Source organism: Hoplias malabaricus, chromosome 16 (genome assembly GCF_029633855.1).
Source record: "Hoplias malabaricus isolate fHopMal1 chromosome 16, fHopMal1.hap1, whole genome shotgun sequence".
Classification (NCBI taxonomy): Eukaryota; Metazoa; Chordata; class Actinopteri; order Characiformes; family Erythrinidae; genus Hoplias; species Hoplias malabaricus.
This window is the reverse complement of record NC_089815.1, coordinates 23,889,811-23,916,461: the sequence shown is the minus strand read 5'-3', so window position 1 is coordinate 23,916,461 and position 26,651 is coordinate 23,889,811. Positions and strand designations below refer to the sequence as shown.

Sequence of the window (26,651 nt, the reverse complement as noted above, 5' to 3'; positions counted from 1 at the left end):
AGGCTCTAAAAGATCAGAATCAGAAACTGTCCAAATTACACACAAGCTCTACATTTTTTAACATATTGATTATTGCTGGTATTTAACAACCACCATGAATACATCTTTGGGGAAAAAAATGCTAACTTACATATCATCAACAAAGCACGGGTAGGGCATCTGCTGTACATATATACCAGTAGTTGGATGTTTGCCACTGAGCACACTGGTTATTGCTCTCTCCACTAAATCCTGCACATAGACAAATCCACCCCATATGTATTGCATGTCACTTACGGGGTCAGCTGCTGGACCTGGGTCCCAGAATCTACAGAACACAAACAATTTCAGTTATTTCAGTAACACACAAGACATTTCATATTACAATAGACAGAAAGTCAAGAAAAAACAAAGCAAATACATCAGTTCAAGCATACTTGTCTTTTATTTTATTGGTGCGTATAACATCATCGATATCCATGCGGATCTTATATTTGACATGAGAAGGGAGGTTTGGGGATGAAGGGTCTGGAAGGAGGAAGACTATTCCAGCCCAAAAACGGCGATCCTCCAGCAAATCCAGAGCCCGCTCAACCATCTCCCCTTCTGTAGCTGCTCCTTCCAGCTTATTCAGGGAAAAGCACTAAGAAACCAGATTACAAGCATGTAAGAAAAACATGGATGTGTTTCATGGCAGTGGCACTGGAAATGTCCCAAAAGCTAGGGTACCTTTGATAGTTCTGACAAAGTGCTAAGGGTGTTATTCCAATCCTGATACAGGTCTGCCCATGTGGGAGGTGCTCCCTTTCTCCTAGGAATGTCAGGATCACGTGTGGAGAGGAACTGGGCAATGCGAGAAGCTGTCCAAGAAGTGTTCTCCAGCTGCAGGTTTACGACCACAGCCACCTCAGGCCGCCTCAGCAAATCCTGCAGGACAGATTAGGAGCATGGGTTTCATTTCAGTTGGAAGCAACTATTATTTGGTCTTTAGTTACCTACTACAGAACCAACTACAGAGGGGTTACCTCCCAACTACAGAAGAGCAAAATACAATTTAGGCTGCTCAGTATATTTTAGCTAACCAACAAATTTGCACAAACACAAATGTACACAGCAAATTTAATAGCCTTGGTTTTCATAAAAAAAATTGCATTTGTATATCATTTTCATCATGCGTGTTCTTCTAATTTATATAACTCTCTTTAGCCTTCTCTTTGCAAATTCATATATATAAGCTTGCAATTTTAAAGAAACAAATTTATTCTGATTTGTTGCTTTAAAATGATCTGTATCTGTAAAAGGTAAAACCTTATATAGAGGGTTTAACCTTTAGCACACGTATCTCCAAGCTGCTCTCCATGAAGTTCTTGATTCTGGGTCCCACCTCCTCCCATGCTCCATACAGCTCATCAAGAATGTCCAAAGCCTGGAATGTCCTGTTCACCTGAGCACAATTTTAATTATTTAAAAAATATTTAAACAGGAATGTAATGTTATGCAATGAACATAGACCATATGAATAAACTGAAAATAGAGCAGAAAAAACACCTCTTTCATAATCAAGCGCGTAGCAGGTGTATCTGGAGTGTAAAGCAGTTTTCCAATGAAAAGTGGCTTAATTCCTCTCCACACAATGCGAGAGACAGGATTTGATTCAAGGTTTTGAATTATGCTTTTACAGAATGGACCTAAAAATGACATAATCAGAATTGATCAATTCTCCACCCATATCATAGATATGTCAGATATCTGCAAATATGGTTAATTCATTTAAATTAACCATAAAGTAGTAACATATATATATATATATATATATATATATATATATATATATATATATATATATAATACAAGCATTGAGAATAATGCTAGAAGGTTTTGTACAATAAAAAAGATTTATACTTTCTACATGGAATATTATACATGTAGTATAGTAAACAGTATAATGAATTTCATTATATAATTCTATGACTAGATTTGCAGTTTACTTTAAAGGTTGTCCAATTCTGTCCATTACACTACATAATAGTTAAGAGTAATTCATCACTACAGACAATGTACCTGTAAAACAAAAAACTCACATGTTACTTATGTATCTTTAAGAGGACAGAAATTTTATAAACTTAGAGACAGGTACCTAAATGTTAAAAGTCATCACTTATCTCTTCAGTGTAACCCATTATACTGTCAGTATATGTCTATTTAGATTGCATGGCTAGCTGTTTAATAATGCATTAAAAATATTAACAGGAATATGAATCATACTAACTGGTAGTGTTGTCATTTTCCAAATGGGCTTGCTCAGATGGGTGTATGCCAAGGGAAGTCTTCAAATCTTGTTGTTCATACCAGTTAAATGAAGGAATTACCTCCCCATCCTTCTCAGAGTGACCACACATAGCCCTATTAAAGGCACGGAAGCTCTCCTGGGGCAATGCTGAGCGGTTTTCCTGAGAAAGTTGTCCGAGTTCTCTGCTCAGCTCAGAGAAACTGGGCAGAGCAGATATCTGGAGGAGCCATTAAATAGAAAGCAAGAAAGAAGTGGCATGTATGCAGAAAATATACTTAATAATCGTGGTCCATTAAAAGTTTGGAAAGACCTACATTTTCAAAATATTTGAAATAAATGAATATGTTAAGCTGTGTAATGGTTTCAAGAATGTAAAGTCTTTAAAGGCTAAGCACCAGCTATACTAAAGTGTCAAAAAAATAAATACAGTGGAGTTTGATTTCCTAACTTGTGTTTATTGATAGTCAGAAAACATGTTAATTCTTACTAATTAAAGGAATAAGGTTTAAAAGACCGTCGGACCGACGAAAGGTGTTCAAGAGCCTCTGTATACATGGAGGTAAACAGGGTAAGTACACTTACTTCGCCTGTTTTAGACTGAAGTCAAGCCAGCCTCCACTTGGAAAAGCTTGGTCAAGCCAGCCCCCACTTAGATTTGGTGGAACGTCGTATTCTGAACATTACGGTAATAGCGTGCAGAGGAACAAATTTCTAAATAAAAGCCAAAAGTCAATGACAGGAAATGTATGTAATAATAAATAATTTTCTAAACAAATAATAAATGGATAAACAACAAATATTTGCTATTTTGTGGAAATGATGAAGATTTTAGGACATGACTCTCAAGTCACTCTGATGTGCCATTTAAAAAAAGGCCCTTTGTGTAGTCCTATGTTTGTAAATTTATTTCCAAATTTAAATAATTATTAAAAGGAAACCTTTAGTTTGCACAGAATAATTTCACTTCATAATCATAGTACCACACCTGATTATGTCACTCACTTAATATAAAATCATTCTGATGTATCATTTCAAAATAAAGGCCCTTTGAATTGTCCAATTTCTGTAAATTTAATTCCAAATTTAAATAATTATTAAATGTGAACCATTAGTTTGCACAGAACAATTTCACTTCATAATCATAGTACCACACCTGATTATGTCACTCATTCAATATCAAGTCATTCTGATGTGTCATTTCAAAATAAAGGCCCTTTGAATTGTCCCATTTCTGTAAATTTAATTCCAAATTTGTATAAATATTAAAAGGAAACCTTTAGTTTGCACAGAACAATTTCACTTCATAATCACAGTACAACACCTGATTATGTCACTCACCTAATATGAAGTCATTCTGATGTGTCATTTCAAAATAAAGGCCCTTTGAATTGTCCCATTTCTGTAAATTTAATTTCAAATTTAAATAATTATTAAAAAGAAACCTTTAGTTTGCACAGAACAATTTCACTTCATAATCATAGTACCACACCTGATTATGTCACTCACTTAATATGAAGTCATTCTGATGTGTCATTTCAAAATAAAGGCCCTTTGAATTGTCCCATTTCTGTAAATTTAATTTCAAATTTAAATAATTATTAAAAAGAAACCTTTAGTTTGCACAGAACAATTTCACTTCATAATCATAGTACCACACCTGATTATGTCACTCACTTAATATGAAGTCATTCTGATTTGTCATTTCAAAATAAAGGCCCTTTGAATTGTCCCATTTCTGTCAATTTATTTCCAAATTTACATAATAATTAAAAAGAAACCTTTAGTTTGCACAGAACATTTTCACTTCATAATCATAGTACAACACCTGGTTATGTCACTCACTGAACATCAAGTCATTCTGATGTGTCATTTCAAAATAAAGGCCCTTTGAATTGTCCCATTTCTGTAAATTTAATTTCAAATTTACATAATAATTAAAAGGAAACCTTTAGTTTGCACAGATTAATTTCACTTCATAATCATAGTACCACACCTGATTATGTCACTCATTAAATATAAAGTCATTCTGATGTGTCATTTCAAAATAAAAGCTCTTTGAATTGTCCCATTTCTGTAAATTTAATTCCAAAATTTTGATCATTATTAAAAAGAAACCTTTAGTTTGCACAGAACAATTTCACTTCATAGTAATAGTACAACACCTGATTATGTCACTCATGTAATATGAAGTCATTCTGATGTGTCATTTCAAAATAAAGGCCCTTTGAATTGTCCCATTTCTGTAAATTTAATTTCAAGTTTAAATAATTATTAAAAAGAAACCTTTAGTTTGCACAGAACAATTTCACTTCATAATCATAGTACCACATCTGATTATGTCACTCACTGAATATCAAGTCATTCTGATATGTCATTTCAAAATAAAGGCCCTTTGAATTGTCCCATTTCTGTAAATTTAATTTCAAATTTATATAATTATTAAAAGGAAACCTTTAGTTTCCTGAATATGAAGTCATTCTGGTGTGCCATTTTAAAAAAGGACTATTGTAAATGATCACATTTCAGCTATATTCACTCCGGATGTTGGAATTCTTATTAAAAGGAATCCTCCAGTTTGCACACACCACTTTCACTTCATAATGAAAGTACACCCCCTAAATATATGTCTCTCACTTAATATCAAGTCATTCTTGTGTGCCATTTCAGATTAGGACCACTGTAATCAATCAGATTTTAATCATATTCACTGTAGATGTTGAGATTGTTAATAAAAGGAATCCTCCAGTTTGTAAACACTACTTTCACTTCATAATGATAGTACAGCACATGCAAGCATCAATCATTTAATGTCATACTTTTGTAGTGTGTCTAATTTGTTCATCCACTCATTACATCCAGATCACATTACTGATTTATGTGCTCCCAATGACCTCTATTATGCTAACAAAGCAAGTCCAATATGCTGCTGTAAAGGTTCTGACTTGATGGAAAACAATGGATTACATTACACCTGAACGTCAATCACTGAACTGGTTATTGGTAAGACTACATTATATATTTTAGGAATGTTTTTTAAATTGGCTTTATGGTCATGTTCCTATTTTACCTTAGTGAAATGATTGTACACTCTTAAAAATAAAGCTGCTGTCAGAGGTTCACTGTCACGCCCTCGTCCTGTCATGCCCGTTTTCCTCACCATGTGCTCTAAATGAGGAAAACGACAGAGACAGACCGAACTAAGAAACAAGACACGGATACACTGGAGGCAAAACAACGATACTTAGAGGAAAGAAATGACAAGGCTTGGGGAGAAAAACGAAATGACATGACTACAAATGAGAATTACACACACCGACATGACTTTGGAAACAAAATGAAACGACTAGGAAACAAAAAAAACCTTACTTGAAGTGGGAGAGAAACAACACCACATGACTATGAAAAAGGAAGAAACAACACGACTGGGAAACTAAACGAAACGTCTTGATTAGGAAGTTAACAACACAAAACGAAATGACATGACTTGACTGGGAAACAGCAAAAAAAATGACATTTAAACAAATACAAACGAGACACACCTGAGACAGATAATGAGGACAGCGGACAAGGAGGCGGAACAAAGGCGGGACATGGGCAGAGACAAGGACAGCAACAGACAGAGCCATGTGCTGAGAGAGCACATGGCGAGGAAAACGGGCATGACAGGACGAGGGCGTGACTGTGAACCTCTGACAGCAGCTTTATTTTTAAGAGTGTACAATCATTTCACTAAGGTAAAATAGGAACATGACCATAAAGCCAATTTAAAAAACATTCCTAAAATATATAATGTAGTCTTACCAATAACCAGTTCAGTGATTGACGTTCAGGTGTAATGTAATCCATTGTTTTCCATCAAGTCAGAACCTTTACAGCAGCATATTGGACTTGCTTCGTTAGCATAATAGAGGTCATTGGGAGCACATAAATCAGTAATGTGATCTGGATGTAATGAGTGGATGAGCAAATTAGACACACTACAATAGTATGACATTAAATGATTGATGCTTGCATGTGCTGTACTATCATTATGAAGTGAAAGTAGTGTTTACAAACTGGAGGATTCCTTTTAATAACAATCTCAACATCTACAGTGAATATAATTAAAATCTGATTGATTACAGTGGTCCTAAGCTGAAATGGCACACAAGAATGACTTGATATTAAGTGAGAGACATATATTTAGGGGATGTACTTTCATTATAAAGTGAAAGTGGTGTGTGCAAACTGGAGGATTCCTTTTAATCACAATTCCAACATCCGGAGTGAATATAGCTGAAATGTGATCATTTACAATAGTTCTTTTTTAAAATGGCACACCAGAATGACTTCATATTCAGTGAGTGACATAATCAGGTGTGGTACTATGATTATGAAGTGAAATTGTTCTTTGCAAACTAAAGGTTTCCTTTTAATAATTATTTAAATTTGGAAATAAATTTACAGAAATGGGACAATTCAATGGGCTTTTATTTTGAAATGACACATCAGAATGACTTGATGTTCAGTGAGTGACATAACCAGGTGTTGTACTATGATTATGAAGTGAAAATGTTCTGTGCAAACTAAAGGTTTCTTTTTAATAATGATCTAAATTTTGGAATTAAATTTACAGAAATGGGACAATTCAAAGAGCTTTTATTTTGAAATGACACATCAGAATGACTTTATATTACATGAGTGACATAATCAGGTGTGGTACTATGACTATGAAGTGAAATTGTTCTGTGCAAACTAAAGGTTTCTTTTCAGTAATGATCTAAATTTTGGAATTAAATTTACAGAAATGGGACAATTCAATGGGCCTTTATTTTGAAATGACACATCAGAATGACTTCATATTAAGTGAGTGACATAATCAGGTGTGGTACTATGGTTATGAAGTGAAATTATTCTGTGCAAACTAAAGGTTTCTTTTTAATAATTATTTAAATTTGGAAATAAATTTACAGACATAGGACTACACAAAGGGCCTTTTTTTAAATGGCACATCAGAGTGACTTGAGAGTCATGTCCTAAAATCTTCATCATTTCCACAAAATAGCAAATATTTGTTGTTTATCCATTTATTATTTGTTTAGAAAATTATTTATTATTACATACATTTCCTGTCATTGACTTTTGGCTTTAATTTAGAAATTTGTTCTTCTGCACGCTATTACCGTAATGTTCAGAATACGACGTTCCACCAAATCTAAGTGGGGGCTGGCTTGACCAAGCTTTTCCAAGTGGAGGCTGGCTTGACTCCAGCTGTTTTAGTTGGTGTTAGTTAACGTTAGCTTGACTTGCTAAACTCGGTGGCTCAGATTATACTAGGCTTCGTATGCTAGTTGCATTACGGAGGTTTATAGTGTCGGAATATCATCGGAATCTGAAGAACCAGCAGTAAAAAATTCGCATTCCAAGTCAGTCATAACGGTGTTTTACTGCGGCGTTGTTCAGCGGTTGTCCACCAGTGACGTCACGGTTGCGTTCAAGAATTTCCGTAGTGAGCTCGGGTTTTTCCGTCAATTTAATAAAATTGACAGTTTTAAAGCAAAATAAGCTGCTACTTTCATTTTAATTCATACTTATATATTTTCAGTAAATAAGATAATGTGAAATATTCATGAGGTTCATTAAGTGGTGCTTAGCCTTTAAGTGTAGCTAAATTCAAAGCACAGGTTTGCAATTACTAGGCCAGGGGTCGGCAACATTTACCACTCAAAAAGCCATTTGGACCCATTTCACACAGTATAGAAAACACTGGGAGCCACAAAACCCTTTTGAAATTCTAAATGAAAATAACAGGGTTTTTTTGCCTTTGTGCTATGTATAAACAAACTATACTGTGCTACATTTATGAAATCAATGAAAGACTGCAGAGAAAATGAAATAACGTTTCTGCATGCAACAAAATATTTTTAACTATGAAAAAAAGACATTGGGTTGACAGTTAAGTAAAATACTCAATGTTTATTTGAGTCCTTCTAGTAATGGAAAAAAACGCCGAACTTAAATTATCCACTGGCAGCAAACAAAAATGCTGTCCTCTCTCTGCGTGCCGTCATTATTTTACTGGCGCCGTGCAGACAGCTGTCAAAAAGTTCAAGCAACCGCACACTGGCGGGTGTCGCACATTGGAAGTTGTGACGTGTATTAAGAGCGACAAAAATATTGTAAATGTTACAAGATCGCCATAATCTTCATAGAATTACATTTTGACAATGAACGCACTAAAATAATATACATTTTAATTAAATACTCATTAATTATTTTCAAAAGCTGAGCCGCATCAGAGGGATCAAAGGGCCGCTAGTTGCCGACCCCTGTACCAGGCTGATGACTGGTACCGTGTTTCAACAATTTCCTACTGCTAGGGGAGTAGAAGAATATACACTAAACTCCACCATTTTAAAAGCATTACTACTACTATTGTTAATAGTATATACATATTAAGATATAAGGTATGTGAATGTTTAATCATGCTCTTCTAAACAAAACAAAAAAAAGTAAGCAAAGGGCAGCATTTACAATTTCATTGGTCAAAATCTACAACCGTTTCTGATTGGACGAGGACTTATGGCACCCATCCTCCATGAACCATTCAAGTTTGGACCCCAGTCATAAAAGATCTTACTATGAAAATAAGTGCATAATTGGTTTGATCGCAGTAAACAAAACCCTCTATTAATATACAGAAATAGACTTTACAGAGGCTCGAAAATTGTTAGAGAAATGCCATTTTTTTTGTTCTTAATAAAGGCAAAATCCCCGATACTTGCATATGCCTGACGTTAAAAGAATCTAAGTGAAAAGCTGGGTATAACAGAGAGTATTATCAATGTTAATTTAGTCCTATTTAATATGCAAACATCAAAACAAGGTTAATAATTAATTGTCTATAGGAATACAATGCAAAATTATCCCTACTGTGTAGATGTAAGTAAATAAATAGTGGTGTGTGAAAGGTTGGTGCCTACTTTATCCACAATGGAAACCACCTCTTGGGCCACAGAGGAGGCAGCCTGGTTGAGAACCTGCAGGTCACCAGCACTGGAACGGAGTCTCTCCCTCTGGGGGCCAGAGATGTATAAATCTGCATTGCCTTTAAATGGTACGCCTTTATTATCATTCTAAAAAATTAGGAAAGCTATAAAAGTAAGGATCTATGAGAAAGCTTGTCTGCCTTTCACTATTAAGTTCATTCAGGAATTGGAAAATGAAAAATGGAACACAGACACTTATGAACCAGGATACTAACTGTGAAAATCTTGCTGAGGTCCATCTGTGAGATGAAAATCCTTTCAGCTTTCTGCAGCAAATCAGAGGGGACTTCACACAAGTCTTGCTGAAGCTGAGTAGTGAGAGTAGTGTTTCCTTCCATGGTCAGGTAATGGCCCAGGAGAGTGGCATTACAGACGATGTCAGACAGACGTAAGCTAGAGCCTAACATTACAACCTAGACACAAACAGATCAGGAAACAAGATTACAAATACTTGAATAATGGTAGTAGAGTCAGCAGCAGCTTATCAACAAATGCCCTTAGTCACAATCTTCTAACCTGGAGGTTGAGTCGCGCTCTCATTAACTGGTTCACAGAGTTAGAAGGTACACTGCAGTTAGTCCTCAAAAAGGAAGAAAATGTCTCATTGGCTCTGAGGTATTCCCTCACTGGGAAATCTTCCATAAAAATAAAAAAAGAGAACAAAATTTATGTCACATGTTATAAAATCACTCCCCAAGTATATGCCAATTTAAACTCATTAAAAAAAGATTACAGAATGATATTATGCAGAACTCAAGTTTAGAGAGTCAGTATAGGCACAGCCCCACTTTCACTCATGCCATCTACGCTAATGTACATCGATCTATCTGCATTTCCAAGTGTATCAAAATCAGGTCCCACTTGGCCAAGCATCCTGGTTCTCTCCCAGTCTCTGAACAGCAAGCAAGAGGTCATCCAAAGCTGAGAGGACTGTTTGATTTCCAGTGTTTGTGAGGACAGCCCTGGCTTCCACTAAAAGCCGAGAAAGTCTTAGAAAGTAAGAAAAAATAATAAATATATATATCATAATCCTCTAATATTAGAATACATGTAAATAAATCTCATTTGAATTGAATTCCACTTCAGTAATTCACATGTATATAAGATTTGAAGTTTAAATTCATTCGGTTCTATTGGTTCTTGAATTTAGTGAATGAAGAGTGAGAATGCACTGCATATAGTTCTCATCAAACCACAATAACTTTTTTAAAATCTTAATAATCAAATTATGCAAACATTCTAAAAATTTGAATTCCCATTCTAGGTTTAAGAACGATGAAGAATGAATGTACTCACATAGAGTCATCAAAATTCCCCACTTGGCCTGGTTCCTCTCCTGAAGTTGGGTGGTGGAAACATGGGTTGTTGATGTTGCAGATAATGCCCTGAACCCATGTCAAAGTGCCAGCAGAGGGGAGAGCCTTGTTGGGAAAGTGACCTAAAAAATGAAATTGATTTTATAAATAAGTATCCTCAACACAGGTGGAACGTGGTGCATCATATGTCATGGGGCTTCATATACATGTTGCATGATAAAACTTTAAAATTTATACTGGAATAACAGTCATTGCGGCAATTTGAAGGATTTAAAGATTTACAATATTTCGAAGACTTTTGAGACAGTGGGCTTACCAAAAAAACAACACTGCCATGAAACTTAACAAAACAATGGAACAGCCCAAACATGGCACCCTGAACTTCTGTGGTTGCAGCTAATCAGCTTAATTCATTTGGCCGCCATATCAGTGTTGCTGGAATGCACTAACAGTAAGCTGAGGGAATAGCGTGTGGAGACTGTGGTTCTCACGCAGGGTCACTTACACTGGCTCTGTTTGTAAGGAGGGTGAGATTTACGTACAGAGATGAGAATAAAGAAAAGGAAAAGTGGCCAAAGCAGCTCACTGATCAACTGGATCTGTGAAGACAGGTTTGGTTGATTACAGCACTCAGTTTAACACATTGAAATAATTTGATTATGGATGGGACTTCAATCATGGGGACCTTACCTTGTTCCTCCTGCGGTAGTTGAAGTTCTTCCACAGAAGGAGGTAGAGTTGAGTTCCTATGGCCATCGTGAGACCCAGAGATCTAAAAGGCCATTGCTATTAAAATAAAAAAGATGTTGGTGTCAGTTCTAGAGGTTGAAATCATATCAAACTCCATGCCACCATTAACAAACACAAACCACACTAAAACTCAAGTGAAACAATGAAAAAGCTGTGAAAGGTTGAAGGACTTGATCTGCCCAGATCTACCTGTCACTAGCTGATCTCCGAATCCTCATTATGATAATTAGCTTAGAAGATTAAAGCCAAAAAATCTCCTCCGATCAGAGCATGATAGAAATAGATATTTAGTACACAGAACGCTGCTCTAGAAACTTTGTAATAGGCTATTTCACAAATCAGAACAAGTCTCATAATTCTGCCAAGATTTCACACTGTGTAAAACTAACTGCAGAGTGTTCTGCTGGTAAAAACAGTGTATAGCCTTAGAACACTGAAAAAGAATCTTTAAAATACATAAAATAATAATAATAAATTCTTAAAAGTGATCCGAAGAATAATTTGATGTACTTAATTAATTCAAATTTTAAATTCAATAAAAATTACATTTTATTTTTTGATGGTAATAATGAACATACGGTGTAGCAAAACACTATTAAGACATTGGGGGAAAAATTAATTTATAATTGATCTGCAGAAAAATTATACTAATTTGATCAATTAAACTATAAATTCAATATACCATGAGAATTTAGTTGATTTAGATGATAGCTAATAATACTGGGCATACGATGTAGCTAAATACCACTAAGACATTGAAATTTAGTGAGAAGAGGAAAAAAATAAAACATATTATTTGATCAAATATATAAATAAGACATTTAGACAACAAAGCAGTGACTCACTGTCACCGTGATTCTGAAACTGCCTTGCCCTAGTGACGTTAGGGAAGTGCGGGCTAAACTGGTTAGCACTCAAGATACATGTAAACAAACAATCATTTCATATATTTAACGCCATTTTTCATCGCTACAAGCACCTCGTAAACGTCAGTTGCACGTAAAAAGGAGAAAAAGACGTTTATTTACCTGTGCAATATGAGAGGAGAGCAGGAGAATTCTTAACTCATCACTTGCGTTCTGCGGTTCCCATCTCTCCACTAGGAGTAAAAGCTTCGCCAGAGGCGGGGCTTGCACTGAATATTTTACCGTTCACCCAATCAGAGCCACTCGCCCACATTCTACTATCCAATCAGTTTAATACGACAGTAACGCACTTTAGGTCTACTGCATATTTATGGATATTTTACAAATGTATTTAATTAATATTAATATAATTAATTTATATTATAATTTATAATTATAATTCAGTGATTGCCTTCATAAAATTATTTAATTATTGATTCAATTTTATGTCTCTGGCCCACAATATCCACATCCTGATAATTCAGTAAACAACCAGTCAGTGACCAGACAGGGCCTCCTAAATCTTACATATAACAACCAGGTTGCACTGAACTTGAAATCAAGGCAATAGCTTTCTTGACACTTACTGGTAACATACTAGGCCATGAAGATAAAAGGACTATTACATTATTTTTTGAATATATTTTTTTTATTAAACATCAGATACAGCATCTATTAAAATAGTCCTAATATTTCTAAAAGCAGACACCTTGAGACAATTAAGGTCACTCATTTTTTACAGGCACTGAGGCTCAAGTTCTGAACACAGCATGCATGGCCTCAACTCTTCCAGCAAAGACAAAGTCACTGACAGCTGAATTACATAAATGTGTGAACAGTTTTTGAGTGGACTCATTTACATCGTCTACAGCAACTTTGTTTCAAAAGGGAACACATACACACAAACATATTTCCACAATTAACAATCTCCAAGGCACAGTGGCATACAAATATGCATGCTTTGAATTGCATTAGAGTTTACCTAGTGCATTATGTAGCTGACGTTCTGACAATTAAACTTGACTGCTGTAAGCAAATATCAAAATATAAAGTTGAGATCCAGGGTTTTAGCACTGGTTTGCATATGGATACTGAAGTGCAGAGTGTCAGTTAATACTCAAGATTGCACAAAACTATGTCTCTGAGTGGCTTAAAAAGTAGCACAAAATAATGAAGTTTCCTTTTATCTTTTTCACAGGAAGACAGGCTGCTCTTGTCCGGTTAAAAGACGATATGTGGATGTTGGCATGGTCTTCAAATGAATCTATAAAATAAAATATGATGATAATGATTCAAAGACAATATAAAAGAAGCAAACATCATTTAAATGTATTACAAATATACTTATATTCATGATGCATTCTTCTCATTTGTAAATGAATGAATCAAGTGTCTGTGAGGAGTGTGGTGTGTTCTCCCCGTGTCTGTGAGGGGTTCCTCCGGGTGCTCCGGTTTCCTCCCATGGTCTAAAAACACATGTTGGTAGGTGGATTGGCGACTCAAAAGTGTCTATGGGTGTGAGTGTGTGTGTGTCGCCCTGTGAAGGACTGATGTCCTGTCCACGGTGTGTTCCTGCCTTGCACCCAGTGATTCCAGGTAGGCTCCGGACCCACCATGACCCTGAACTGGATAAGCGTTTACAGACAATAAATGAATTATTGTAGGAATAATGAGTGTAAGATGGAATAAAGTGCACATACATTGTAACCGTTTTGTTGGAATATTGTTAATATTTAATAAAAGGGTGTAGAACATTTTTAATGAGATTTTTTACAACTTGTTACATTTATATTTGAGGTAAAAAGCAAACAAACCATTTTGGGACCCTTACCTCTCCAACTGCATTACTGAGGATTTGGATTATTTTTTCATGAGGTGTGGCTACTACACTCTGTCCATTAATCTCTATAATGCGATGACCAACCCGAATGCCACCTCTCTCAGCAATGCCCCCACGCAGTAAACTGCAAATCTAACCAGAATAGAAAGTTAAAATGCATCAGACATATAGTATACCAAGGTGTATGTAACAGGTAACTTTGTAACATACAATGCCATCCTCCACGCTGAAGCCCAGTTGATATTTGGGGTCTGGACGCTTAATGATGGCCATGGTGACTGGTGGGCAGTGAACTATGCTGAGTTTCACCTGAGACTGGTTCTTCAAGTCCTATTGAGAGAAAGAGATTAATTTAACAAAGGAGGAACAAGGATAACCACTACGAGTATTTTACAGGAACAAGAGGTAATTCAAACAATAATATAAAGATGAAAGAGGATTTTTCAAAACTGAACAGACTTTTACATTTGATTTAAATCAAGATGTAACCAATCATTGTGTAGTTTGATGTGATATTGTCCGTCCTGGAGTCGTATTTGCACAAACATATAACTTCAAATAAATATAGAAAAGACATTAAATATTTTAAAAATACTACCAAGGTTGAGGTTTGGCCTAAAACCCATGTAATTGTTTTAACAAAGAGATGCATGTAGAAAAAAAGGAAGTGGCTTGTACAGTAAGTTTGTTCTTACTCTGATTATGTTGTGGCAGGTAGTGATGGGCAAGCCCACCAGACTGGTTCCATTCACAGACATAATTCGGTCTCCAATGCTTAACTCTCCTGACCGCTCAGCAGGGCCTCCATGAAGCAGGTTGGCGACCACAACCGTGGGCAAGATGGAGCCCCAACCAGATTCTACCACTGCTAATCCCAGGATCTCTCCTACATGCTTGGCTATAAAAACCTTTACAGCAAAATGATGTAAAGAGAAGATATTTACTCCAGTGTATTCGATAACACAAATCAATCTCATTAAAATGTCTCATTCTGTTTATGATATTTCTGTTATTCTTTTGCTGAAATGCTGTTTCCCAAAGTGTAATGAATGTAAAATCAGTGGAAATAATTTACAAACACCATTTACAAAAAGGTAAAAAATTATCATTCATTATCTGTAAGCGCTGATCCAGTTCAGGGACGCGGTGGGTCCAGAGCCTACCTGGAATCATTGAGCACAAGGTGGGAATACACCCTGGAGGGGGCGCCAGTCTTTCACAGGGCAACACACACACTCGCACATTCACTCACACACACGAACACTTTTGAGTCGCCAATCCACCTACCAACGTGTGTTTTTGGACTGTGGGAGGAAACCGGAGCACCCGGAGGAAACCCATGCAGACACGGGGAGAACACACCACACTCCTCACAGACAGTCACCCGGAGGAAACCCACACAGACACGGGGAGAACACACCACACTCCTCACAGACAGTCACCCGGAGTGGGAATCGAACCCACAACCTCCAGGCCCCTGGAGCTGTGTGACTGCAACACTACCTTCTGCACCACTGCGCCGTCCACATTGAAATTCAGTATTAAGTTAAATATAGTACAAAGACAACATTTTAAATGTTGAAACTGAGAAAGTTTTTTCTTAATATTTTCCCATTTTAAATTTGATGCCAGCAAAGCATTTTTTAAAAGTTGGGGTGCGTTTTTATTAGTGTACTGCATCACAGTAATATGAGCCTGGGCCTAGAGAAGGTGGAAGCATACTGGATCCTGTTTATTTATAGTTTCTTTGTATTTGTGTGTTTTAACTTGCATTTGTGGATGCAGCTACCAACTGTGTTCACTGTGTTTTTTAAAATTATTTCACCATTTGCCAATGCTATCTTTTACAGTGACCACCTCTCGATCTTTTCTTCTGGAAGGTCCAGCCACTCTGAGATGTTCTTTTAAACCAAAACATGTCACTAACCTGTTGTCAAATAACCAATATTTTTACAGCATTACACAACTTTACCAGTCTTTTGTCCTCCCTTTACCAAATTTTTGGAGCATGCTGCTGGCGACAATCAGAAGGGGCATACATTTTTCAAAAAATAATAACATTGCAACAAGTAAAATATTGGCTTTGTACTATTTTTAAAAGATTTGCACATCTTCGCATTGTATTTTTTTTAATTTATACTTTGCCCAGCATCCCACCATTTCTGGAAACGGTGTGTAATAAAACTTTAAGCTGACATTTTTATTAGTTTTAGTGGCATACTTTTAGGTCTTTAATAGATCCTATAAATGTATCAAGTCTCTGTCATAAACAAGTCAAAAACAATGATTTATTAGCAGATATATGACTAATCAAGATACAAAAAAGGTGTCATTCCTTACCTCTCTGATGTTTTCAGACTGTGAGAAGTGGACCAGGTCTCCATTATATAGTTCCTGTGTGCCGAGGAAATCACTGTAATCCCCTGGCCGTAGTGTCTCTGGCTTAATTCCATTTTCTTGCAGAAACTGTTGATATGCAACTCCAAAGGCCTGTCCAATTGCTTGAGCTATAACCTGTGCCTGTGGCAGACAAGAGCATGCAGTAATTTACTAAGGTTTACTGTTACAGAGTCTGGCTTTGTTCTTAGATACAGACCTCACAAAAATCATCAAACAATCTCAGAGGTACCTCTGCTGACTGAGGAGAGAAATTTGAAAACTCACATCATCAGAGGAGAACACATGGCAGATCATCCAGCATTTCTTGGGTGATGCTGAAGAGCTGGCTGCTGCATCTGAAGGCTTATGACCTGCTGGCTTCCTGCGTGCCATCAAGACCACAACATTACCAATATCAGCTATATAGGAGATCATCTGCAGAGAATGGTCCATCATAGCCTCCTAAAGACAAGAAGATTCCAATAAACTGAACTGATTGACTGTAATCAGACAAGCAAATCAGGAACATAAGAATGTAACGACTAATTATGACGGCTAACATCTGTCACAAACCTGTGTCTCAGCACTCAACACTTTAATTCTTTGAGTTGAGATAAAGAGGTCCACCTCAGTCATTGGCTGAGACTCTCCTTCAGGTGCCTGGTTTTAGTAAACATAATAAAGTCTCACTTGTGATGACATTACAGAATTTAAATTGTTCATGTACTATTAAGGTAAACTGTACTAACATAATAAACAACTATATTAAATATTGCTTGCATACATTCTTTCTGTTTTTATACATGAGACAACACAGCAGAAGCAAGGAAAATGCTGCATTGAAGTACTGAAGCAAAAAATTAATATTAAGTACTTTCAGATTCCCAGAATGCATGTTTACCTTGATGCGGTCTACAGCTTCTTGGGCCTGAGCCATGCGAGCATTGGTGGAAGGGTTCCTATCTGACTGCAGCTGAGTGGAGCCCAGGTATTTTGCTCCAAATATGACTCCATCCAGAAGATCTTCAGGATCACAAGGACCAGGCACTATCAAAAACAAAAGGCAATGTTTATTACTTGATTACTGAAATAGGCACTGAATAATTCCTACCAGAAAAGGTGTTATAATCTGTAATAAATTTAACAATTTGATATATACAGAACGTTTGTGTAATTCTACCAAATTAGAACAGATAATCCAAATTACTACAGATAATTCAGACTGAAACATGTACAGTGCTGTACAAAACTAAGGGATTGCTCTTAAAAGTAAAAAAAGCGTATCTTTTTTTTGTTTCTGTAAAAGAGCAAAACAATTTATAGATACAGTCAACAAGCAAAAATAGGTACTGTCTTGGTCAGCCTCGACGCTGAAAAGGCCTTTGACAGAGTGAGCTGGCCCTTTCTGTTCGCAGTTATGGAGAGGATGGGCTTCAGTAGCCAATTCATAAGGAATATACAAGCCCTCTACAAGGAACCAACAGCTAGATTAAAGATTAATGGCACTCTCTCATCTAGGTTCAGACACTACAGGGGTACTAAGCAAGGATGCTGCTTAAGCCCCTCACTTTTTGTCTTGTTTATCGAACCATTGGCCCAAGAAATTAGGCAAAATAATGATATTAAAGGAATAACGATAGCACAACAAGAACATAAAATAGAATTATTTGCAGACGATGTTATCACATATATCCAAAATCCAGACTCATCCCTTCCTAAGCTCTTTACAATCCTAAATTATTTCGGACAGAAATCCGGTTACAAACTTAATATCATGAAAACACAGGTACTTTGTATCAACTATACTCCAAATAGATTAATAAAAAAAAAGTACAAATTAAAATCGGACTTGGAAGCATTAAAATATTTAGGAGTTAAAATTGTAAAAGACTTGAATAAACTTTTCACGGCAAATTACACAAACATCAACGGCAATCTAAAAAGAGATCTTGTACAATGGTCATCCATCCCTATGGATTTTATCTTCAGAATCGAAGTGATTAAAATGAATGTACTCCCCAGATTGTTATACCCGTTTATCTCTCTACCAGTCAGAATCCCAGAATCCCAGTTCACAGCCTGGGACAGACAAATATCGAGGTTTATCTGGGCAGGCAAGAGGCCCGGGATCAAATTCAAGACATTGCAGTTGGGGAAAGAACAGGGAGGACTTTCTCTACTCAATTTTACTCCGCCCAATTGAGATATATTATATGTTGGTGTTCTTCAGTCTGTACTGCTAAATGGAAAGAATTGGCTCAGATACCAGGGGGATGATAACTTTACCGTAGTAGAAACATTAACAATATGGGCGGAAATAGTAAAGAGATATAAGCTCGAGGGAGACTGCCGATTACTGCTGTGGCCTTCATACACCAGTACTTTCAGACCAGGAAGCACTGACCAGACTTTCAGCAGGTGGACAGAAAGAGGCATAACAGCAATAGGTACTTTGACTGAGGCAAATACTTTTAAGTCATTTGAAAAGGTTAAAAAAGAATTCAAAATAGAAAATAAAGACTTGTTTGATTTGATTTGATTAAAGATTTGATGTGTAAAACACAACTCAGCTCCACCAGCTCCAGAAGCTGGAGAGGATTTGGATGGAAGAATTTATTAAGATATTTCATTACACCATATATTAAAAGTAAACAAATCAAAGTAAATCAACCTTGCTGGAGAGAATGTGATCACATGAATCCCAATCACCTACATGTCTTATGGTCATGTGAGAAATTACAACCATTTTGGTCAAAGGTGGTGAGGATAATAGACGGAGTCCTCAATTATAAGGTTCCAAGAGACCCAAGGGTTTTATACCTTGGACTGACCCTAGAGGATGTGATTCGAAAAGAGGACGTCTACATCTTTAAAATAATGATTGTGGCTGTGAAGAAAGTTATTACAAAGAACTGGATGAAAAAAGAGCCACCAAAAGTAAAATACTGGATGGAAATAATGGAAGAGATCTATAAAATGGAGAAACTGACATTCGGCTCAAACTGCGGCTCAAAATTAACACCGTTGAATGTAACTGGCGGAAATGGACACTATATAACAACCCAAATGCAACAGGTTTATATTTGAGAACTGTCACCCCAATGTTCAAGTTTTTTTTTTGTTTGTTTTTTTTGTGTGTAATTATTGTTTTTGATTACGTTCTACTCATGTTTCTTTTTCCTTGAAAAATGATGCAAAGCACTAAATAAAAAGTAAAAAAAAAAAAAAAAAGCAAAACAATTTAATAAAATATGCAGTTTTGAGCATTTAGTGTCTTGTCCTTATCCAAGTATTTTAATACACTGATTGATGTTACGTTCTTTGGTCCTGAGGTGACCATGCCATTTTTCTGAGAAGCCATTCTTCTGACCAGAAGCTACACACTGCTACACACACACTTTTTGTCAGTTCCCTTTTCTCCATAAGGGATTCTTGACATCGTTGTGGTCTCTGATGTTTACATGGTTTTGTACATGTCAGCATTACAAGAGAAGTGAAATTCTCAGCAACAACTTGATTATATTTGTACACCACCAGGAAAAAGCCTATCTAACTTAATTGTTAGGTAAGAAGTTGTTTTCCAAATAATTAATTTGTTTTCTTACCATCTTTATAAGAAGGCTGAGTTTCAGAAACCTCAACATCCTGTAAAATAAAACAGAATAAGATTTTATAAAAATGTTAAGAAAGCTCACATAATAACTTGCTAATTAACAGTGGTTTTAACTGGGTGTGTTCACTTACCACATCAGCACTATGGGAGGGCACCTCGTCTGAGGACACACCTTTGGACTGCTGCCAGTCTTCCAAGACCTTGTCCTCTGAGTAGCCTGAGACCATAAACCTGTCAAGGAAAGGATTGTGCCAGGTATCTTGGCCATAAGAAACACAGACCACTTCATCAGCCTCACCACTCTGTGTAGTGTACCGTGTACAAGTGTCTGTAAGCTGTGGCATATGCTCATTGTGGCCTTCAGTATTTTGAGGTTGGTAAACTGCATGAGGTTCAGTTGGTTCTCGTCCCTCCAGCAGCTCTAGGAGATCTCTCTGATGACTTTCTGTGAATAGCAGTCCAGAGGCTATCCCATCAGAGCAAGACTGGTAAGTGCCAACATCTGGCTCCTGGCATGGGGAGGAATGACTGTGATTTACAGCATCAGGGCTAGATGCCTGCTGATTTGATTCTGTTTGTAGAGCAGTATCTGTAGGAGAAGGTGTTGGGTGAAAAAGATGAAGCTGATTGAGTAATGTTTGAATGTGGGAGTGGTCCAAATCTTGACACTTATGCTCCTCTTCTGCCTTCTCCTCCTTTTTCTCCAGAATTTCAGGCTCATTCACTTCCTGATTTGTAAGATCTTCAAATTCCGTTGGTGTTTCCGTTGGTGTAAACCTTGTGTTCTGAGCTCCATAATCACTTAGTTCCTCTAATGGTACATCCATTGAGTCAGTATGAAAAGATCCAGGTTCATTCATATCCTGAAGTGAACATTCACTAGAAGAGTCAGACTTCCAGTCCAGTGGAGGGGGCTCTATTAAGTTGAAGGAGTCAAGATCCTCCAGCAGAGGCCTTGTAAGATTGTTCCCTGTTTCAGCCTGTGTGGATGCATGATGATTTAATTTCCCTCTGGCATCAGTGGCAATATCTTTTACCTCCTCTGTGACCTTAGTTGAGGCACAGGTTATTGCTGTCCCTTCAGCTAAGTTTGTTCTCTGAGGAATGAGTTTTGAAATTTCCAGCAGCTCATCTTCACAGGAGGTGACCTCTTCATTTCTGACAATGTCTGCCAGCTTCTCCATTCCAGGCTGATAAATTGTGATTGAGAAGAAAAACAAAGCCAAACGTCCTCTTTCTAAACCTCATAGGTCACTCATTTTCTCCCAGAGATCTCTAGACCTACGAACAAGGAAAGATTAAGTTATTAATTGATTTTTCGTTCATTTATTTTCTGTAAAATCTTTCTCCAGTTCAGGTTTGTGGTAGGAGTCTGGAGTTTACCCAGAATCACTGGGCACAAGGAATAAACAGACCCAGACAGGCACCAGTCCAATACACTCCAACTCTCACACCTATGGACACTTTTCAATCTGTCCAGGGCTGGGATTCCCAAAAGCATCTTGAAACAAAGAAGATTTTCAAGTGGTGGGGTGAGCATCACACTGAACACTCTCTGTCCTTGTTAAGATTATCTTAAAACTAAGATGATTTTGGGCCTGTGTGAGGAAACTGGAGCACATGGAGGAAACCCACACAGACACAAGGAGAACAAACCATACTCCTCAGACAGTGACCTGAATTTGGGTTTGAACCCATAACCCCAGGACTGTGGAGCTGTGTGACAGCAACACTACATGTTGTGCCACCGTGTGCCCTCCAAGATGAGGTTATGATTAAAGTAAATACATGTGTGTATGACAAATGTCTTAAACAACTGTGGATTAAGAACTATCTCATGCAAAGAAAATGGCAAAGTGTATTCCACTGTTTTGTCTTACACATGAGTGAATTCATGATCTACAAGCATGTCATGGCAACTGGAGGTATTAAGACTTACTACTTAACAGTCTGGAGTCGTAATATCTTTTACAAACATAGTGTGATAGATTACATCCAAAGCAGCAGAGTAAGCACTGCATAAAAAAGAAAAACAAACAAACAAACAAGACCCTTCTTGTCCATGTAGCTGTTATAATTATAATGCTATGTTATAAATAATGACCCCCCCCCCTCTACCCCCCACTGCACAGTGTCTTCCATTAAACTATTCTATATCTATTCGATTATATTGTATCTTATTACAGGCAGTGGATTTTCGTTCAAACTGCAGTAACACTAAAGCAGAGTGACATTTGACAGTTGAAAACCAGAGAGTGAATTTGTACAAGGTTTTAATTTAAGGTTTGATATCGTCATTAAAATGTAGTAATCATGAAAGAAATGAAAGAAAAACAGTTACCTGACTGTACGTCATCAAACGAACTGCAAGTTTCAACCGGTGAAAGAAAGTTGACGTGGATCATTTCAAGCTCCCATTAATTTGATTCCATTGTATCCTGTAAATGTTAAAAAAACCCAATATCATGCTCTAGGCTGAGTGGGGAGCTTCAGTGTATCACATTAATGTAAAGAAATAAAGTCCGTACTCTCACAATAGTTCAGCTCCATTTCCAAACCCTACTCAGCCATGAGATTCCAACGCGCATGCGCAAACAGCGAAGTCGTGACTAATCGATTGCATAATCTATAAAAGTATAATTTAATTTTCCATTATTTCTCGTAATATGAAATAGCTTCCCTAAGTTATTACTTACTATCTAATACATAATATTCTTTTCTTTCACATTATTATGATGCCAAGTCATTATAATAAGATAGTTAGTCATGAGATATTATTTTGAAAGAAATATTTGCATTGATACTCAGACTATATACATGTTTTTTTCAGGTGGCAAAAATACAGGCTTCCTAATCAGTCTCCACTTTCAAGATGCACTACTACATATTCACTGTGTTTTCTCCATTTCTAAACTATTAATTATCCAACTCCGGGTGACTGTGAGGAGTTGGTGTGTTCTCCCCGTGTCCGCGTGGGTTTCCTCCGTGTGACTGTCTGCGAGGAGTGTGGTGTGTTTTCCCTGTGTCTGCGTGGGTTTCCTCCGTGTGACTGTCTGCGAGGAGTGTGGTGTGTTTTCCCTGTGTCTGCGTGAGTTTCCTCCGGATGCTCCGGTTTCCTCCCACAGTCCAAAAACACACGTTGGTAGGTGAACTGGCAACTCAAAAGTGTCCGTAGGTGTGAATGTGTGTGTCTGTGTTGCCCTCTGAAGGACTGACCACCTCCAGGGTGTATTCCAATCCACTGATTCCTGGTAGGCTCTGGACCCACCACGACCCTGAACTGGATAAGCGCTTACAGATAATGAATAAATGAATTAATAATTATCCAACTAGGTTAAGTTATTATTATTACATGTTACATGTTCTGAAAAAACCTGCCCATCAATAAGAAATAAAAACTATAATGCCCAGAATGTCAATAAGAAAATAATGTATTTAATTATTTGTAGTGAAATCTATACATTGTCACATATAGCAACGTAAACTTCAATCAGCATAGTCATATACTGACTTAAGTTATTTCATACAATTGTTCAGTGTAAACCATTACATCACATTATAAAACATAAAATACCAATCTTGGTCATTAAACCTGGCAATGTGCGTTATCAAGGGTAAACATGCTCATTCAGAAATTATGTAACAGTGAATGATCCAAACACATATTACAATATATTTATATTAAGCCTAAAATTTAGGATTAAATTATTCATTCCAGTGCACAATGCAAATATAACCTGTTACAGTGTTATTAATTGTAGAATTTGTAGCAATTTAATATTTTTTTTTTGCCTTCACATCATTGTGTGTCTAATTTACTATGGTTAAGAACAAATTATAAAACTTTTGCAAAGTGCTGGTTAAATTCAAATATTTATTTGTTGGTTGAATGCATTTGGAAAGAATTCTGTACACTCCATTTCTTTAAAATAATTGAGAACAATATATTATAAAAATTATGACTATACTATGAAACTTGCAACAACGTATGTGAAAGGCAATCCATAAAATTTTCTTTTTTATTTTGTGTCTAAATTATGCAACTGATGCACTTTCCTTTTAAGTGTTACAATTATTTACTGTGTGTATTTTTCACACAAGAATAAGTGGTCTCTGGACATTCATGAGGCTACTTCAAAGACTATTTTTACATAGCGATAGTGTTGAGGAAATGTAAAGCTTGCTGCCATAATGCAAATGCTTTGAAATAATTACGTTATATATGACATCTTTGACAATCATTCTGCTGCCCACAGTCCATCATCTCAAACACTGACACTTTGGTCACTGGAGCACATCTGCAGCATTCCGATCAAAGATGAAAAGGTCCCCATTAGTCCCACCAGCCAATTGGGGAAGCGGCCAGCCCAAAGAAATCCAGGTGGCATCCAGTGAACAGCATTGCTCAGATCAGCCAGACTACTGAGAACATTTAGAACCTCTTCACAAATCTTCCTCTGAATGTCAACAGTGACAATAACTGCCTCATCCCTAAAATACAACCAAACTATTTCAGCAACCATCTCATTCATAATCAATTTGAATGAAATTATTAATTCAGTAAATTTTGAATAATCAGACATCGTCCTCATAAAGATTTACTCACCTTTCACCTACTTGACCAGCCCGTCTATATTTCTGTGCTTTCCTCCTTAATTTCAGAATAATTCTGAGAGATCTAAAACCATTTAATGTTTAAAAATATCATCAAACAATTTTGAAATAATGCTCAAATCTAAATTACAGAAATCCTGTTTTGATAAATGGTTTGTAAATGTTGCAAATGTTTAGTAAATATTTTTATATTGATATCCTCATTCAACAATTAAAGCAGTAGAATAGACAACTTTAGATGAATTTCTAAGATGTTTTCCAAAAGGAAATCTAAAGCATCTGGTCAGTGTTCAGTTCTGCTGTATTTTACCTGAGAGTACCCATAAGTAAGGACAGGCCCCAAAGGGCTGTGCAAAGCGTCCACCATTTAGCAGACTTGACTTTAATGAGCTCAGCATCAGCTGCCCAGGCGATGTGCTCACAGGGGTAATACAGCTGGTCAGCAAAGTTAATCAGAACAGACATCCATCGTAACACTTTGTCCTGCTCCTGTAAAATGAAACATATATTTTGTAATTATCATTAGGTTTTATATTAATTTATTGATGGTAATTACTATGAAATTAAGTTGTGAAACTAAGGAATTAAAGTGTGGGCAAATTGACGTTTAAGGTTATGGGCACAGTCAGAATAACATATAGAATGTCAATTAAAGACAAGAGAATCAACAAAGCATTTACAATGGATCATCAAAATAGTGTTATTAATTATATTTGACCATATTTTAATAACTGTACCTTACCGTGGCCCCGAGTCCATAGCTTTGTGAGTAAGCGGCCATAGAAAGGTCATCAAACAGCCGCAGCACTGTCCGGCAATGGCTCAGCTGAGCCGAGAACAGCAGCAGACTCTTGCCAAGCTGAGAGGAGTCACCAGTCTTTTGTGACATAAGTCCACCCACCAGTTGGGATCCATAGCAAAGTGTCCTCACCTAAAGCCATCACCAAAAACAGAGACATATTTCCAGTCAGATTTAAAAGTAAAGGGACTAATTCAACTGTCCTGTGTGGTGTTTAGCTTTTTACCTCATGCACAGACCTATGAATATACAATTAGTTCCTCCCTCTATTTCCATCTACAGGTCTGCCACTTGCCTGCAACTTGAAAGCTCCGCCCCAAAAGTGGAAGGGGGTTGGTTCCTTAGGTTTATGATGTAAGAAATCTTGGCTGTCTGAATTCATCTGTGTGTGAGGACGCTAAACCTACAAGAACTGACATGATGTTGACTGCTTATTTAACCCATGATACATTTATGAAACATACAAAGAAACACCACATTGACATGTTAATCATATAAAACACCTGATTATCAGTGGGGTGGGGGGTGTATGTGAGAAATTAAGAAAATAAATTCCAAAAGTTCCAAATTGTCCACTCAAAATATGCGTTTCTTTGCCCTTTGACCCCAAAACAACGTGTGATTCCTGTATTATATAGATCGGCAGTTTTTGCCACTTTTAATAATGTAATAATATGTTAGCCATTTATCTGCCGAATGCTAAGACTCTGCAGGATATTCTATAACAAACATTGGGACACCAACCCTCTTTAAACACTCACCACTTTGTCTCTCCCTCTGTAAGACTCCAGTAAATTCACCACTGACTTTAGTGAGCTCTCCATGTCTGGACAGTGGGCTACTCCTCGTTTATTACTGATCAATAAACACAGCAAACATGAGCTACCTGCTCTTCCTGAATAGAATGAGAAAGAATAGACTGTTTATCAAAGGCTAATTCAGACGGGTTCCTTGAGTTTACCTCGACTTCAACCACACAAACTGCTTGAGAAGAAGTGAGTACATTACGGTAAAAGAGAGAGAGAGAGAGAGAGAGAGAGAAAGAGAGAGAGAAAGAGAGTCTGTATGTTGGGGAACAACTGATTTCAAAATAAAAGCCACAAGTCGCTGGCAGAACGTATGTCAAATTAATGAAATT

General features: G+C 36.8%; 3 protein-coding genes across 4 annotated transcripts in view; all 3 read right to left on the bottom strand.

The window, feature by feature from the left end:
- abca7 (ATP-binding cassette, sub-family A (ABC1), member 7) overlaps positions 1–12,456 on the bottom strand; it is a 28,836-nt gene extending 16,380 nt beyond the window's left edge. The window contains exons 1-14 of the mRNA XM_066647262.1: positions 12,392–12,456; positions 11,304–11,399; positions 11,119–11,212; positions 10,594–10,735; positions 10,159–10,286; positions 9,814–9,932; positions 9,513–9,710; positions 9,232–9,324; positions 2,249–2,486; positions 1,528–1,667; positions 1,307–1,423; positions 709–906; positions 417–622; positions 131–307 (exon numbers count right to left, since the gene is read on the bottom strand). Coding sequence (XP_066503359.1) covers positions 131–307; positions 417–622; positions 709–906; positions 1,307–1,423; positions 1,528–1,667; positions 2,249–2,486; positions 9,232–9,324; positions 9,513–9,710; positions 9,814–9,932; positions 10,159–10,286; positions 10,594–10,735; positions 11,119–11,212; positions 11,304–11,369 — 1,916 coding nt within the window. The 5' untranslated portion in view covers positions 11,370–11,399; positions 12,392–12,456. The remainder of the gene's footprint in view (positions 1–130; positions 308–416; positions 623–708; positions 907–1,306; positions 1,424–1,527; positions 1,668–2,248; positions 2,487–9,231; positions 9,325–9,512; positions 9,711–9,813; positions 9,933–10,158; positions 10,287–10,593; positions 10,736–11,118; positions 11,213–11,303; positions 11,400–12,391) is intronic.
- Positions 12,457–12,932: 476 nt separating this feature from the next.
- Positions 12,933–22,689, bottom strand: si:ch73-40i7.5 (amyloid-beta A4 precursor protein-binding family A member 3). 2 transcript variants are annotated; one of them, XM_066648328.1, is made up of 12 exons: positions 22,629–22,689; positions 22,442–22,538; positions 20,232–21,381; positions 20,093–20,132; positions 17,389–17,534; positions 17,061–17,147; positions 16,773–16,949; positions 16,449–16,628; positions 14,804–15,016; positions 14,319–14,438; positions 14,100–14,240; positions 12,933–13,532 (listed from the first exon to the last, which is right to left on the bottom strand). In XM_066648328.1, exons 3-12 carry the CDS (start codon positions 21,282–21,284, stop codon positions 13,461–13,463), a joined length of 2,229 nt encoding a protein of 742 aa, XP_066504425.1. In that variant the 5' UTR covers positions 21,285–21,381; positions 22,442–22,538; positions 22,629–22,689; the 3' UTR covers positions 12,933–13,460. The 2 variants fall into 2 exon arrangements, with proteins under 2 accessions (XP_066504425.1, XP_066504424.1); XM_066648327.1 differs by having other exon boundaries at positions 22,442–22,669.
- Positions 22,690–23,553: 864 nt separating this feature from the next.
- pex11g (peroxisomal biogenesis factor 11 gamma) lies at positions 23,554–26,517 on the bottom strand. Its single transcript, XM_066648086.1, has 5 exons — positions 26,275–26,517; positions 25,457–25,645; positions 25,025–25,203; positions 24,707–24,778; positions 23,554–24,591 (listed from the first exon to the last, which is right to left on the bottom strand). Exons 1-5 carry the CDS (start codon positions 26,335–26,337, stop codon positions 24,366–24,368), a joined length of 729 nt encoding a protein of 242 aa, XP_066504183.1. The 5' UTR covers positions 26,338–26,517; the 3' UTR covers positions 23,554–24,365.
- Positions 26,518–26,651: the final 134 nt, after the last annotated feature.

Bases quoted from the DNA above. Each gene is read 5' to 3' on its own strand.
- pex11g (XM_066648086.1), bottom strand. From the start codon at position 26,337: ATGGAGAGCTCACTAAAGTCAGTGGTGAATTTACTGGAGTCTTACAGA. The intron at 25,204-25,456 runs GTAAGGTACAGT...TTCATTTTACAG, and splicing joins GCTATGGACTCGGGGCCACG to GAGCAGGACAAAGTGTTACG. The intron at 24,592-24,706 runs GTGAGTAAATCT...GTTGTATTTTAG, and splicing joins GCTGGTCAAGTAGGTGAAAG to GGATGAGGCAGTTATTGTCA.
- si:ch73-40i7.5 (XM_066648328.1), bottom strand. From the start codon at position 21,284: ATGGAGAAGCTGGCAGACATTGTCAGAAATGAAGAGGTCACCTCCTGT. The intron at 16,629-16,772 runs GTGAGTTTTCAA...TGTCTGCCACAG, and splicing joins ATGTGTTCTCCTCTGATGAT to GCACAGGTTATAGCTCAAGC. The intron at 14,241-14,318 runs GTATGTTACAAA...TATTCTGGTTAG, and splicing joins TCAGCGTGGAGGATGGCATT to ATTTGCAGTTTACTGCGTGG.